The sequence below is a fragment of the Odocoileus virginianus genome, chromosome 23 (genome assembly GCF_023699985.2).
Source record: "Odocoileus virginianus isolate 20LAN1187 ecotype Illinois chromosome 23, Ovbor_1.2, whole genome shotgun sequence".
NCBI classification, from domain to species: Eukaryota; Metazoa; Chordata; class Mammalia; order Artiodactyla; family Cervidae; genus Odocoileus; species Odocoileus virginianus.
Genome location: NC_069696.1, coordinates 20,349,764 through 20,365,044, shown reverse-complemented (window position 1 = coordinate 20,365,044; position 15,281 = coordinate 20,349,764). Strand labels below are relative to the sequence as shown.

Here is a 15,281-nt window from a genome sequence, read left to right as displayed (position 1 = left end):
TTCTCAAGAAATAAATAGAGTTTCTTTTGGAATGGGAACCAGGAAAAGGAACAGACTTGTCAGCCTGAAGTGCCCAGGCACTGGTGCTGACTTTAGCTATTCAGCCCTAGTGTACAGTAGTGATTCGAGTATCAGTTGGGTTACCCGACCTGGAGATCTACATAAGATGACTTTGACTCTCATCTCATCCTTGTAGAAAGTCCAAAAACACTCCCAAATATTTCATCAAGCCCTGAAGACTTAAACTACCATGATCATCTCTGACTTGAGACTGGGCTGCTTGTGAGAATCACCTAGTTATCCCATTCCTGTTCTTGCCCCATCCATCTAGACACAGATGTGAGCCCTTGTCCATAATTCCCACAGGTTAGGCAAGTGGTGTCTGCCACAGACTTGACTGAAGATTTGGGAAGAGTTACCCAGTGGGCTTGCCTGGTGGCTCAGATGGTAAAGAATGCCTACAATGTGGGATACCTGAGTTCGATCCCTGGGTTGGGAAGATCCCCTGGAGGAGGGCATGGCAAACCACTCCAGTATTCTTGCCTGGCAAATCCCATGGACAGAGGAGCCTGGCAGGCCACAGCCCGTGGGGTCCCAAAGAGTCAGACATAACTGAGGAACTTTCACCCAGTTTTACCAGTTTTAAACTCCCGCTAGGGAATTTGGAGTTCATTTGTGTAACTCCAATGCTGAGATGGTTTAGGGAGCTCAATAAATAATCTATTGTATGGATGGAGTTAGGCATCTTTTCCTTAAGGAAAAGACAAGCAACCTGCATCCTCTTATGTGTTTTATATATCCTGTTCTCAAGAGTCTTCAGTCCCCATCACGTTGGCCATTTCTTTCTATTGAGTTGACCAGAAATTTTGTTCAGATTTTTCTGTACAGTGTTACTTAAAACACGAACGAACTTTTTGACCAACCCAATACATAACTCCCATTTCTTTCCTTTTATCTCTTTCCATCTCTCCTCCTCATTCCCTTATTCCTGGGTTAGCCCTGGGAACTTCACATTTCCTCATTTTATTATATCAAGCAGTTTACGTTTCTCTGTGCCTAACTCAGAAGGTTTGCATAACCAAACACACTTAAGTGAAAATGTTAGTCTCTCTATCGTGTCCGACTCTTTGCGACCCCATGGACTGTAGCCTGTCAGGCTCCTCTGTCCGTGGAATTCTCTGGGCAAGAGTACTGGAGTGGGTTGCCATTTACTTCTCCCAGGGATCTTCCGAAACCAGGGATCAAACCCAGGTCTCCTGCGTTGCAGGCAGATCCTTTACCATCTGAGCTACCTTAACTCTTGAATGTTCAACAAAACCATGCAGACTTTTAGTTACCTGAACCCATCTGGCATCATGTTATCCTTTGTGAATAGGACCAGTAAGTATTTCCTTCACAGGAAAAGACAGTAAAGTAGAAATCATTTAAAATATTTTATTTATACCTTAAAAGTTGTTTTTTTTTAAATTTCAAAATATATTCATGTTTATTTATTCTCCTACTGGTTGATATCAGGCCAGGTAATTTTCTTTGAACATTAGTCCTTAGATTGAACCTCTGTATCAGCTTTCTTTCTTTTTTTTTAAATTAAAGTATAGTTTCTTTGCAGAAAAGTGATTCAGTTGTGTCTGTGATAAATATATATATGTGTATGTATATATATATATATATATATAGTATATATATTCTTTTTCAGATTCCTTTCCATTATGTTACTGTAAGATATTGAATATAGTTCCTTGTACTATGTAGTAGGTCCTTGTTTTATTTCATATATAATAGTATGTATCTGTTAATCTCAAATTTCCCATTTTCTGATATAGAAATCTATATCAGATTTCTTAAGTAAAGTGCATCTCATATTAATACTGTCTTGGGTGTTACATGCTTTAAGGTAACTGACAAGCTCTCCAGGAACAAAGTTTTTGTTAGGTTTCTTTGTTATTTTCCAGTGTTTTATAGCAGTCTTTCCACAGCTGTTTTCTCAGTAATTTGTCTTCGTTTAAACTTTTCAACAGTTTTTTAATTATTTTATCAGGTTTGTTGCTGTTGTTGAGTCAACAGGTCACGTCCCACTCTTTTGCAACCTCATGGACTGTAACCTGCCCGGCTGCTCTGTCCATGGGATTTCCCAGGCAACAGTACTGGAGTCGGTTGCCATTTCCTACTCCAGGAGATCTTCCTGACCCAGTGATCGAACCCGTGTCTCCTGCATTAGCAGGTGGAGTCTTTATCACTTTGGCAAATTTGGGCACAAACAGAACGGACCCTTGGTAAACAAATGACTTGACTGGAGGAAGCAGAAGTACACACGTCCAGTGGCTGCAGGCATTCAGAGTGTATTTCAGCTAATCTGGTGAGTCTATTAAATCATAGGTTCAGAAATGCTCTCATGTACAACATGATGACCACAGCTAACACTGCTGTATGATGTATAGGAAGGCTGTTAAGAGAGTAAGTTCGAAGGGTTCTCGTCACGAGGAGAATGTTTTCATTTTTTTCCTCTTTTCATTGTCTGTATATGACAAGATGCATATTAGTTGAACCTATTATAATCATTTCACAACATACATAAAGCAAACCTTCATGCTGCATGCCTTAAACTTACATAGTGATGTATGTGAATTATTTCTCAATTTCTTAACACTGGGAAAAAGAGAAGTACTTTACTGTAGCCAGTTTTCCTCAAGTTCAAATCAGGATGTCTACTTTTGTGCTCATTTTAAAAAAAGCTTTCATGTTTTAATTCCATCAGTTACATTAGTTCATAAAATCCCTTTTGAACAACTCATTTTTGCATCTCCACTGAAATAAGGGACAGAGAAAGCCTAGGACTGCTACGGAATGTAGAGATGCTAAGGGTTCCAATAGTGAGCAGGGGATCTTAATGGGAAACATACAGAAGAGACCCATTGTCAGAAATGAAAGAGCGGGACATGCAGGTGATCTGCTCATCTGCTCCTTCCCTTGTGAAATAGTTTCCTTTTTTTTTTTTTCTCATATCTTTAGGGCTTTTGTGTTCTATTGTAAAGTGCATCTCATAAATCTGCCAACTTGGTGTTCAATATTTGCTTATGACCCTTGAAACTTTCCCAGTAGAACCTCCCTCCCTTTAATCATGATCTACATGCTAGTAGTTTTGCACCATAAAGAAGACATATGATTTTTACCTTAAAGGATCCAGGAAGGAATGTTATCTTGTTCCTTCCCTTTTGAAAATGTTTTCCTGGTTTCATGCTCTAAACAGAGGATTCCCAGAACTGTATCTGCCTTTTGTCTTCACACCTGAATTTAAAGCACTTGACCGTTACTACTTCCTCCATCCCTCGACATGGCTTTTTTTCATATTTGCAATCTGTGGATGAAATAGAAAAAAACCAGTCTACTTTTTCCCCTACCCCAGGAAATGAGAATAGCAACATATCAACAGTTAGACAACCAGGTTTGAGTCCCTGCTTGGCCACCCAATGTGCAGCACATAAAATTGTTACCTGTAGCAAAGGTGAATCAGCCTTGTGATGGCCATGTGCCTCTCTGCAGCCTGGTGGTCCATTCTTCCTGATGTCCATTAAAAGTCTCCAGGGGTACCTCCTCCTGACCACTGTCAGTCACTCGTTACCACCTACTCCACCCACCTTATAAAATAACCCCAGTGCCTTCCTTCTGAATCAAAGCTGAATCCTCTGAAGTCTGAGCATCTGCCATCCTCCCTCCAGGAGACACTAGGATTGAACCCACCTTATTCCACATCAGTCATCCCCTCAAAAATGGACACTTGGTGTTGCGTCTTAACTTTTATATATTTAGTTATTTTTGGCTGCACTGGGTCTTCGTTGCTGCATGCAGGCTTCCTCTAGTTGCAGCAAGTGGGGGCTTCTCACTCCTGTGGCCTCTCGTTATAGAGCACGGGCTCCAAGCACTCGGGCTTCAGTACTTGTGGCACGTGGGCTCAGATGCGGGATCTTCCAGGACCAGGAATAGAACCAGTGTCCCTTACATTGCAAGACGGACTCTTAACCACTGGACCACCAGGGAAACCCTGATGTCCTACCTTCCCTAGCATTTTGTCATCCCCATATTGCTACACCATAATCAATAAATGCCCCAATACCCTTTATTGCTTCATAAACTCTTCTGTACCCCTCCAGGCTAGATTGAGAGAAGGAATAACGTGTTAGGAAAGGGGCGCAGAGTGGTACAAAGACTCTAGTAATGTTTTATAGGCTATAGTGTATATAAGTGAGTGTTCATTTTATTTTTCTTTTAATTGGTGTATGTTTATTGCAGATATGCCTTCACATCTATGATCTACCTCATAATTTAAAATTAAAAAAAATAAAACCTACCTCTGTTCCCTTGAGGCCTGTGTCATCAAGTCACAACACACACTACCCCTCTACCTACCTCTGTTCCCTTGAGGCCTGTGTCATCAAGTCACAACACACACTACCCCTCTGTGTTGACCACTGTCAGTTACTGAAGTCCTGGTTGCTCTCCCTTGAGATTCCTCTCCGGTAAGGGCCTGCCATCTCTCTGGTTGACTTTCATACCCAGGAGGTGACTGTCTAACAGACTGGACTCTGAGTTCCTTCAGCTCCTCTGTTTAGAGACGTTTTCCCTCCCCTGCTCTCAGCCACCCTGAACTGCTCACATCAGTAATGCAGAAAGCCTGCCCTTTGATGTAGAAGTCTGCCCTTTGATGGCAGACTGTACCCTTGCAGATGTTTGTTTGTTTCAATTGTCCCCTTTCCACCTGTTCTGCCTCGCTACTGTTCCCTTCAAGCCCCTTCTCTCTCTCTCTCTCTCTCTTTTCTTTTTTGGCTCTGCCTCGTGGCATGCGGGGTCTTAGTTCCCTGACCAAGAATTGAGCCCTCCCTCCCTGCAGAGAAAGCCCTGATCCTAACCACTGGATCACCAGGGAATTCCCTCAAGCCTCTTATTTATGGCTTTCCCTCACTCCCCTCCTGCATGCACTTCATTCTTTACATTCAGTTTAGATCTTGTAGTCCATCTCCCCACTATTTCGACTTTCTTCGTCTTTTTTTTTTTTATCCATTTGTTCTTTCATCGCACGTACCTAGAAAAACTCCAGACCCAAGTAAGCCCCGCCGTTCTCTTTGCTGTACCTGTTCTAGAGCAGCTCAGCATGGCTGGAGAAAATCATAAAACCAGGCTGAGTAGGACCACCGTAGATCTGATCACTCATCTCCTGGTCTACCTACTGAACCACTGCCAAACAACCTTAGGACACACCTCTTATCAGTCCCTCCTCTCTCTCATCACAGTAACTTTGCGAGTCCCTCCCTCCTCAAGCCTCGGACTAGCCCAGCTCTCCTTTCATTCTCAGCCGATGACTCACCTCCTTCAGAATTATTAAACAATCATACATAGACAATCTCATCTTCCAGACAAGTCTAGAAATATACTTGTATATATGAATCTAATCAGAGCCCTGCCGTGTTGTCTTCATTGCATACCCTTCTGTGTTCCCCATTCCTACCTTTAGGGGAAAAAAAACCTTAGTTTCCCTGGCCTGTTTCAGAAAACAGGCTCAAGCAACTAATCATTGAAGAAAGGGCAAAAGTGGGACCCAAGAAGAGTCAGTCAGGCAAGGAAGGTGATAACAACTTGAGCAATAAGTAAAACTGAAGCATGGGATCATAAAGTCTTAGTTCTTCTCGAGAAAAACATATAACAGTGTCTGACACACGTCCTTAAGTTATTTCTTAGAGAAACCAGACCCTCCCCTGCCTTAGGTAGAAACTGCTGACCCTAAACACTTAGACCCTAGCCTGGTTGGAGCTGGAAAATGCATGATTGAGATTCCTGAAACGCCACCCTGTCACCTCACCTTCTATGCGTCAGAAAAGTGTCCATGAGCTGATCACACACCCTGCGACCCTCACCCCGACACTGTCTTTAAAAACCTTTCCCTGAAGACCATCAGGGAGTTTTGGCCTTTGAGCATTACCTGCTTGTTCTTCTTGCTTGGCACCTGTAATAAACACTGTATTTTCCTTCACCACAGCCCACTGTAGACTGGCCTTGCTACGCGTCTTCCCTGCTTGGTATCCATATGTTTGTTTTCTACGTCTGAGTCTATTTCCGCTTTGCAAATAAGTTCATCTATATTGTTTTTCTCAGGCTTCCCAGGTGGTGCTACTGGTAAAGAACCTGCCTGCCAATGCAGGAGACACAAGAGATTAGAGTTTGTGCCCTGGGTCAGGAAGATCCCCTGGAGGAGGAAATGGCAACCCACTCCAGTATTCTTGCCTGGAGAATCCCATGGACAGAGGAGTCTGGCGGGCTACAGTCCATGGGGTCGCAAAGAGTTGGACATGGCTGAAACAGCTGAGCACATACCATTTGTCTAGATTCCACATGTATGCATTAATATACGATATTTGTCTTCCTCTTTCTGACTTACTTCACTCTGTATGACAGACTCGGGGTCCATCCATGTTTCTACAAATGGTACAATTTCATTTCTCTTTATGGCTGAGTAATATTCCACTTCCCTGGTGGCTTAGACGGTAAAGCATCTGCCTACACTGTGGGATACCCGGGTTCAATCCCTGGGTGGGGAAGATCCTCTGGAGAAGGAAATGGCAACCCACTCCAGTACTCTTGCCTGGAAAATCCCATGGGAGAAGCCTGGTAGGCTACAGTCCATGGGGTCACAAAGAGTCGGACACGACTGAGTCACTTCACTTCACTTCACTTCAACATTCCATTGTGTATATGTACCACATCTTTTTTATCCATTCCCTTGTTGATTAAAGTTCCAAATTCTTAATGGTTTACAGAAAACTTCCTGGCTTACCCTTGCCTACGCCTCTGCATTCATTATTGCACAGGACTAGCTTTCTTCACTCCAGGCATACTGTATATCTTTCAGTTCCTCAAACATCCATGCCACATCTTGCTTCTGGGTCTTGGCACAAGCTCTGCCCCTGCCCACATTCTCTCCTTCTCTTCCATTCAGCTAACTCCTGTTCATCCTTCAAGGCTCGGTTCAAAGGGCACCTTCTCAGGGAAGCATCCTTGACTGTCCAGAATAGGTTAGGTTAATCTGTCATGCAGCCATGAAATTAAAAGACTCTCCTTAGAAGGAAAGCTATGACAAACCCAGACATCATATTGAAAAGCAGAGCTATCACTTTGGCAACAAAGGTCCGTGCAGTCAAAGCTATGGTTTTTCCAGTAGTCTTGTACAGATGTGAGAGTTGGACCATAAAGAAGGCTGAGCACCAAGGAATTGATGCTTTCGAACTGTAGTGCTGGAGAAGACTCTTGAGAGTCCTTTGGACAATAAGGAGATCAATTGGGCAATCCTAAAGGAAATCAACCCCGAATAGTGATTGGAAGGGCTGATGCTGAAGCTGAAGCTCCAGTACTTTGGCCACGTGAGGCGAAGAGCTGACTCACTGGAAAAGACCCTGATGCTGGGAAAGATTGAGGGCAGGAGGAGAAGGGTGTCACAGAAGATGAGATGGTTGGATGGCATCACCGACTCAATGGACATGAGTTTGAGCAAACTCTGGGATATAACGAAGGACAGGGAAGCCTGGCGTGGGGATGCAGAGAGTCAGACAAGACTTAGGGACTGAACAACATCAACTGTTTGTGTGCTCCCGTGGCCCTCTGCACTGTTCTTGATTATTGAGTTTAGTTATTCATGATGATTTATTTAATGTTTGTCTTCCCCCCCAGAATGCAAGTTCCATGAAGACGTTAATGTATCCATATCATTCATGGCTGTACACCCAGTGCCCTGCCCATGCCTCGCAGAGAGTCAGGTCTCAATAATAGTTGCTGACTTGGGTGATTGAAGCACAGATCTTCCTAGTTTCGTTTCAGTGCACAGCTGTGACCTAAAAGCTAATAACCCATCATATTTGTGCTTGCCTTAAACACTTTGACCTTTATTTTCCATTTCCAAAGCGTTTTTGGTGTGTACAATACCGCCCTCTTCCTCTTTTCCCCTTTTCTCAGTGATGTGTCACCAAGTGATGTTTTTTAATTGGGTGAGGCGCAGGTAATCTTCCTATTTACAACTCTGACCTTTCCGTGAGCAAACACACAGAGTGAACTTTGGTTTATCTCCCACTATAATGCAGCTGCTAATTGCTGGCAGGCAGGCTGTCTCCTGCGGTCCACGTGACCGGTGGGGTGAGCAGAGAGGAGCGCGGGGAAGAGTGGACTGCGGCAGCAACAGGCTGTCGGGCCGGAGCTCCTGTCTCCTTGAGAGCCCCGAGCGAAGCCAGCAAGCCCAAGGAGCATGGTGCTGAGGTGAGGGAGGTCATGAAGACGCCACTGTTGGCCTTGGCTTTGTGGTCACTGCTCCTCCGGCCGGGGCTGCCGTTCTGGACCTCCCACGTGAGTCGAAACTGCCAGGACGGCAGCTACGAGATCAGCGTCCTGATGATGAACAACTCAGCCTTCCCAGAGTCCCTGGACAACTTGGAAGAGGTGGTGAAGGAGGGAGTGAAAATTGTGAGGCAGCGTCTGCTTGAAGCCGGTAAGAATACAGTAACAGAATTCTCCTCCCTGTTACCTCCTCTGGAGCCAGAGCGCTGCTAAGCGAAGACCTCGCCTTCTTTGCCTGATCGCCCAAACTCCTCTAAGGGCCCTTCTCTCTTTCAAGGCAGTAGATCTTCAGAAAGAAGGATTTGAGCCCTACCTCAGTGAGTTCACTCATGATACGCTCTGCTCTAATAGTGGGTCCAACCCAGGTGTTCGCAGCAGTGAAATGCCCCCAAATAAAACTGAATTTACTACTCAGTGTCAGGGCCTTGTGTTTCCTTCTGCATCACCTCAGAGGCAGGATTTGGTCTGAACTTGAGATTTCACAGGGTTGTCCATCAAGAAGATGAATCAACTAAAATTCCTACAGATACTGAGTCTTTGATGAAGATTTTTAGTCCATCTATTCTCTCTTTGCATCTCTGGTGGCGGTTCTTGTAAGATACAGTCAATGTGATAAATTTGCAATCAAAGTCAGTGTATGCATGCTAAATCCCTTCAGTTGTGTCTGACTGGTGTGACCCCATGGCCTGTAGCCTGCCAGGCTCCTCTGTCCATGGGGATTCTCCAGGCAAGAATACTGAAGTGGGTTTCCATGCCCTTCTCCAGGGGATCTTCCCTACCCAGGGATTGAAGCTAGGTCTCCTGCATTGTAGGCATATTCTTTATTATCTGAGCTGCCAGGGAAGCCCCAAATATAGTGTAACAGTCCTTTATTGTACCCCTTTTTTAGGGGGATGAGAAAATTATTTTTTATGTTTTGTTGAAGTATAGTTGATTTACAGTGTTGTATTAATTTTTGGTTCACAGCAGAATGATTCAGTTGTTTATATATGTATATATATATATTCTTTCTTGTATTCTTTTCCATTGTGGTTTGTCAGAGGATATTGAATATAGTTCCTTGTGCTATACAGCGGGACCTTGTTAACTTATCCTATCTATACTAGTTTGTGTGTATCTCTTAATTATTAAGAATAAATTATAACATTAGGTAAAACATGTATGATAAAGAGAAAGTTATCACCCCTGATAATTTCCAGTCCCCTGGATATTTCCAGATTCTTTTCATGTGCTTCCAAGTTTCTTGTTAAGAACATCTTTGGAGTCACTATCGCACTGAAACACTTTTCTGTCCTTCATTTCACATTATTCTACAAGTAGCTTTCCTGGAGTTGCTTAATCTTCATAGTATCATGTGAATGGATTTCCCGTGTCTCTTACGTATCTCTTCCCATGTCTCTGACCCTTCCAGATCATCTGGTAATTCCCTACAGTGTTTAGTTTCTCGTGATTATTTAAAAGCTACTGCAATAACTTCCCAGGTGGCTCAGTGGCTCAGTGCCAGTGCAGGAGATATAAGAGAGGCAGCTTCCATCCCTGGGTTGGGAAGATCTCCTGGAGGAGGGCATGGCAACCCACTCCAGTTGGAGAGTCCCACAGACCGAGGAGCCTGGAGGGCTGCAGTCCATAAGGTCGCACAGAGTTGGACACAACTGAAGCGACTTAGCATTCATGTACGATAAACATTTTCACATACGTAGTTTTACCACCTTCCGTGCTTTGAGACAAGATTGCCATTAGTGTGATGACTGAGTCAGTGACTGTTTCATACAACTTAATGGTTATTTATGGACGAGGATACATCCTCTAAGGAGAGGGTGTCTTAATTTTCTTTATTTAAAATTCTGTGTCCATAGCAGCAGTAGTTGTCAGACATCTTGTATGTGTGATAACTGTCTTCTGTACATGTCTTCAACCCTGTCTGAGACCAGATTCAGATATAAATGGATGGATCTGATCTAGAGCCATAACATAACTGGGAGGTCATTTAATAAAACCCCCTTCTATGGGCAGCGTGGTGTAGTAGAAAGAACATTTGAAGTCCGAGGACCCAGATCGGTGTCTGTTTTCCAGAGCTCTTTCTCTTTGTGACCCATTTCTCTTGACCTACCCGAGCTCGGTGTTCTTGTTTTCTGAGTACCTATCAGGTGCTTGGTGGGGCTTCCCACATGGCTCTAGTGATAAAGAGCCCGCCTGCCAAAGCAGGAGATGCACGAGATGCGGGTTTGATCCCTGGGTCGGGAGGATCCCCTGGAGGAGGGCATGGCAACGCACTCCAGAATTCCATGGACAGAGGAGCCTGGCAGGCTACAGTCCATAGGGTCTCAAAGAGTCAGACATGACTGAAGCACCTTAGCACACACACACACACGTGCTAGGTAAGATATATCATCTCTTTACTCACCACAGCTCTGTGCCATCAGCATTGCTGACACTGTTTGACAGCAGAGTTATTTTACTTAATAACTTTGCTGAAGTCATACAAGTTGTCTGTTTGAAGTAGGAGTCAAACCCGTATCTGTCTTATTCCACAAAGTATATCATGTCGCCACTGTAAGATCTTTACCCACCGTGAAGTAACTTTCTCATTAAAATAAAGTAGTGGAACACTGTGGTTAGAAGCAGAGTTTTGGAGTCAGACAGAGGCCAGTTCACAATCCAGCCTTTTATCCAACCATTTATCACCTGTGACCTTGAGCAAGTTATACTTAAATTTTCCGAGCCTCAGTTCCTTCACCTATACAATCACAGTATGGTTTCCTCCAGTGAGTATGGTGTGAATTAAATGAGGAGATTCACATAAAGTACTTAACTGATCCATACTTTGCACTCATGAATGGCCATTGTGTTTATTGTGGCCCCTGTTGCTGTTGTTTTTGTCAAGGACGTTGATGTTGTGGTTGTTGCTGCGCTCTTGCTACTGTTATGCAGAACAAGTTACCCGGCTAATAAAATAAACAGTGCAGTGCGTTGCTCATATATTGATCTCTGAACTCACATAACCCAAATTTGCACTTCTGCTCCATCATTTACTAGTTGAGTGACACTGAGCAAGTTGTTGATTCTAAGTTCAGTCATCTCATTTGTAAAATAGTCATTAATGGTGAGAGGCCTTTGCATGAACTCAATAAGAGGAGAATCAGAAGGTGGCGGGTTGAGGGGTGAAAGAATAAACTGAGGCCCAGATTTCTGCATCTGATGATGCATTTTGTCAGATGGATGGTCATGCATAGTAAACTCAAGAAATGCAGCTTGTGAAGGAAAGATGGATTCACAGTCTAAGCTTATTAAGCATTGATATTCGGGGAAAATTTAAGACAGTATATACTTAAATTTAAGACATACTTAAATTTATACTTATATTTAAATTTAAGACAGTATACTTAAGAGCTAACCTGAAGAATAGAAAGAGTTCCAATGTGGGTGATGTCCAAGCAGAAGAGAGCAATGTTTTCCCCAAGAACTTAGAAAAGCTTTGTGGGTTTGGAAGAATACATAGGACTTGGTGGAAAGCTTGAAAACGAGATTCCTTCAATCTTAGGAAATCAGCTTCCCAAGAATGTATGTGCCATGGCTAAACACACCAGTTCATACCCTCAACCTAGTCCATACCCCCTACCTGGTCCATATCCGCCACCTGGTCCATACCCTCCACATGCTTTCATGTGCTGAGGTGGGTCCCTTTCCTAGACTCCAGAGCCCATATCCAAATTCACTTTGGTCCCATCCCATCCTCAAAGCTCTTTATAGGAGAGAGATCATCTGAGATCACCCTGTATTCTATAACATCCCCCTCACCCTCCCAGCACTGAGATCTCGTGGTATGGTGTGCAGATGGCAAATGGGATAGGGTTGAAATGACACCTGAGGAACTGCTTATAAGTTAAGCTTTACTTTGAAGTCCCCATCCCATTGTCTAAAAAGTGTTCAGTGGAGGCTTCACTGGTGGTCCCATGGTTACAGACTCCACACGTCCACTGCAGGGGTTGCAGGTTCAATCCTTGGTCAGGGTACTAAGATCCCACATGCTACACAGCGTGGCCCCAAAATATAAATAAACAATATGCTAAAGTCATTAAAGTAATAATAATAAAGAAATGACAGGGAGTGACATAGGAACTCAGAACTCAAATATTCCTAGGCCTGAAACTGGATATTCAATTCCCCCGCTCCCCCCACCCCCGCCAGGCTCAGCTGGCAAAAGATAAATCTCACAGCCAGTATAAACTTACTGAGAAATAACACTAGTCTTCTCTTTCCCCTCGTTCTGGATAACAGGCCTCAATGTGACTGTGAATGCCACCTTCATCTATTCAGAAGGTGTGATTTATAAGTCCAGTGACTGCCGGAGCAGTACCTGTGAAGGCCTCGACCTCCTCAGGACGATTTCAGTGAGTGCCTGCCTCTACGGGGTCAGCTATCACCCTTCTGCCCTGGGGGGATGGTGGCTGTGCTCCCCGACCTGTCTGCCAGCACCCCAGCTGTCCCCCAGCATCTCCTCTGTCTGCCAGCATCGCACCTGTCCGCCAGCATCTCCCCTGTCCACCAGCTTCTCCTCTGTCCACCAGCATCTCCCCTGTCCGCCGGCATCTCCCCTGTCCGCCGGCATCTCCCCTGTCTGCCAGCATCCCACAGGTCCACCAGCTTCTCCCCTGTCTGCCAGCATCCCACCTGTCCACCAGCATCTCCCCTGTCCGCCGGCATCTCCCCTGTCTGCCAGCATCCCACAGGTCCACCAGCTTCTCCCCTGTCTGCCAGCATCCCACCTGTCCACCAGCATCTCCCCTGTCCGCCGGCATCTCCCCTGTCTGCCAGCATCCCACAGGTCCACCAGCTTCTCCCCTGTCTGCCAGCATCCCACCTGTCCACCAGCATCTCCCCTGTCCACCGGCATCTCCGCTGTCTGCGGCATCCCACCTGTCTGCCAGCATCCCTTGTCCACCAGCATCCCCCCTGTCACCTCCAGCTACACAGCTGAGTGATTTGGAGATGGGGTGCTCTGACTCTCCCCACATCTATTTCCCAAGTGAGAGGGCCCTCCGGGAATCCAGGAAGGTAGGGAGCACCTTAGCTATGTTGTCTGTACATGGTCAGTGGTATGGAGGGGGATTATTTTGTTTTCAGTTGTTTTTAAAAGTCTTTTAAAAAATTTTAAGTGTTGGTATTAACTGATGTGCCTTTGTGTTCCCTCAAGAAATAGCTGAGATGCCCTATTAGAAAAATATGTTCCAAAGCCCTCTGTGCGTGTGTGCTTAGTCATGTCCGACTCTCTGGGGCCCCGTGGACTGTAGCCCGCCAGGCTCCTCTGTCCACGGGGTTCTCCAGGCAAGAACACTGTACTGGGTTGCCATGCCCTCCTCCAGGGGATCTTCCAATGCAGGGATTGAACATGTGGCTCCTGCCTTGCAGGTGAATTCTTTACTGCTGAGCCACGGGGGAGGCCCCCAAAACCCTACACCAGAGACCTATTGCAAGTTGTCACCATATACATGGTCACAGGTTGATTGTTTAAGAGCGGAATCTGAAAACCTAACTTTATAGTAGCAACGGTAATGTCAAAATCTAGAAATAGGAAGAGAGAGATTCTTGCCTACTTCCTCCTCCCAACCCCAGCCCTAACCCCAACCAGCGCTTTACAGAGCTGAAGAGTGTCCCAAGCTCTCTAGAGGCAATTAGGCTGTGAGATTCCCGTCTACGACAGAAACCTAAAAAACAAAAGCCCTTCAGGAAGCAGAGTGTTGGGCACAGAGCGTGGCTCTGAAGCTCTAATCAATAACATAGAATCAACCTGATCGGCCACACATGTCAGGAGGCGTGGCTCATTACAGTTGTCTTTCTAAATCGTGGAGGGTGCAGAGCGAGCGAGAGTTGCATACACTCCACTTAGCAGTTCTACGAAGCTGTGTCTCCTCTTTCTGCCTCTCCAGAGGCAGATATAACCTGGTTCTCCAACACCATCGATGGACTATCCCTAGTCGGGTGCCGCTTGAGAAAGGGTGGAATAGGAGACCTATAGTCCTCAAAGCAGTTACACTGCATTTTGTTCTCTGCAGACCTGCTTGTCGCGTCCCCTAAAACCGGAACTTGCCCTCTCGCTCCACGGCCCCTCCAAATCTAGGCTGTTCCCCACGTGGCCTACAGACACTGCTGATGTTACAGTCTGCCTGCGCCTCATCAGCCACTGGACATCCTCCGCTTGATAAGAGAGTCCAGGTTCACGTTCGGGCAGCACCCCTTCCGCGGGATTCTCTTCCCTCCTTCCGCAGCCTCTCCCAGCTCAGACATCTCGGAGGTGTGCGAACGAGGGAGAAAGGCCCACTTTCCAGCCTTCTCGGAGCCTCCCTCTTGCCCGCTTCTTTCCTGTGCACTGATTCATGTTTTATTTTTAGGGACTAGTTGTTGTTTTTTTTTTTTCTCCTACAGAGTAAAAAACAGATGGGCTGTGTCCTCATGGGGCCCTCGTGCACCTATTCCACCTTCCAAATGTAGTAAGTAGCTTGGTTTGTTATTGCTTTCACGCCCCTGTGACTTGAAGTCAGGACGAAATCATCAACATTTAAGTGATTGATCAAACAGCCGTCTGGTGCAGGTAATACAGTCAGCCGTGCGGGGCCTTGGATTCTGCAGCCCTCTCTAGTGACCGTCGTGCCCTCATCCAGGTGCCTCTGCCTTTGTGCAGTGAGGGGTGAGTGGCAGTAGCCGTTCCAGTTCGGTTACTCACATCTGAGCATGAGAAGCAAAACGGTGGCGATGAAGCTGCAGCTTCGCTGATGGCTCACTCTGTAAAGAGTCTGCCTGCAATGCAGGAGACCTGGGTTTGACCCCTGGGTCGGGAAGAGCCCCTGAGAAGGGCATGGCAACCCGCTCCTGTGTTCCTGCCTGGAGAAGCCCATGAGCAGAAGAGCCTAGAG

General features: G+C 45.5%; 1 protein-coding gene across 6 annotated transcripts in view; it reads left to right on the top strand.

Moving 5' to 3' along the window:
- Positions 1 to 15,281, top strand: part of GUCY2C (guanylate cyclase 2C) — a 97,671-nt gene that overhangs the window by 25,210 nt on the left and 57,180 nt on the right. For 4 of the 6 annotated variants that reach the window (XM_070453657.1, XM_070453661.1, XM_070453656.1 and 1 more), the window contains exons 3-6: positions 2,039 to 2,356; positions 8,121 to 8,521; positions 12,649 to 12,761; positions 14,794 to 14,858. In XM_070453657.1, coding sequence (XP_070309758.1) covers positions 8,305 to 8,521; positions 12,649 to 12,761; positions 14,794 to 14,858 — 395 coding nt within the window. In that variant the 5' untranslated portion in view covers positions 2,039 to 2,356; positions 8,121 to 8,304. The remainder of the gene's footprint in view (positions 1 to 2,038; positions 2,357 to 8,120; positions 8,522 to 12,648; positions 12,762 to 14,793; positions 14,859 to 15,281) is intronic. The other 2 variants (XM_070453660.1, XM_070453659.1) reach the window with 2 other exon arrangements.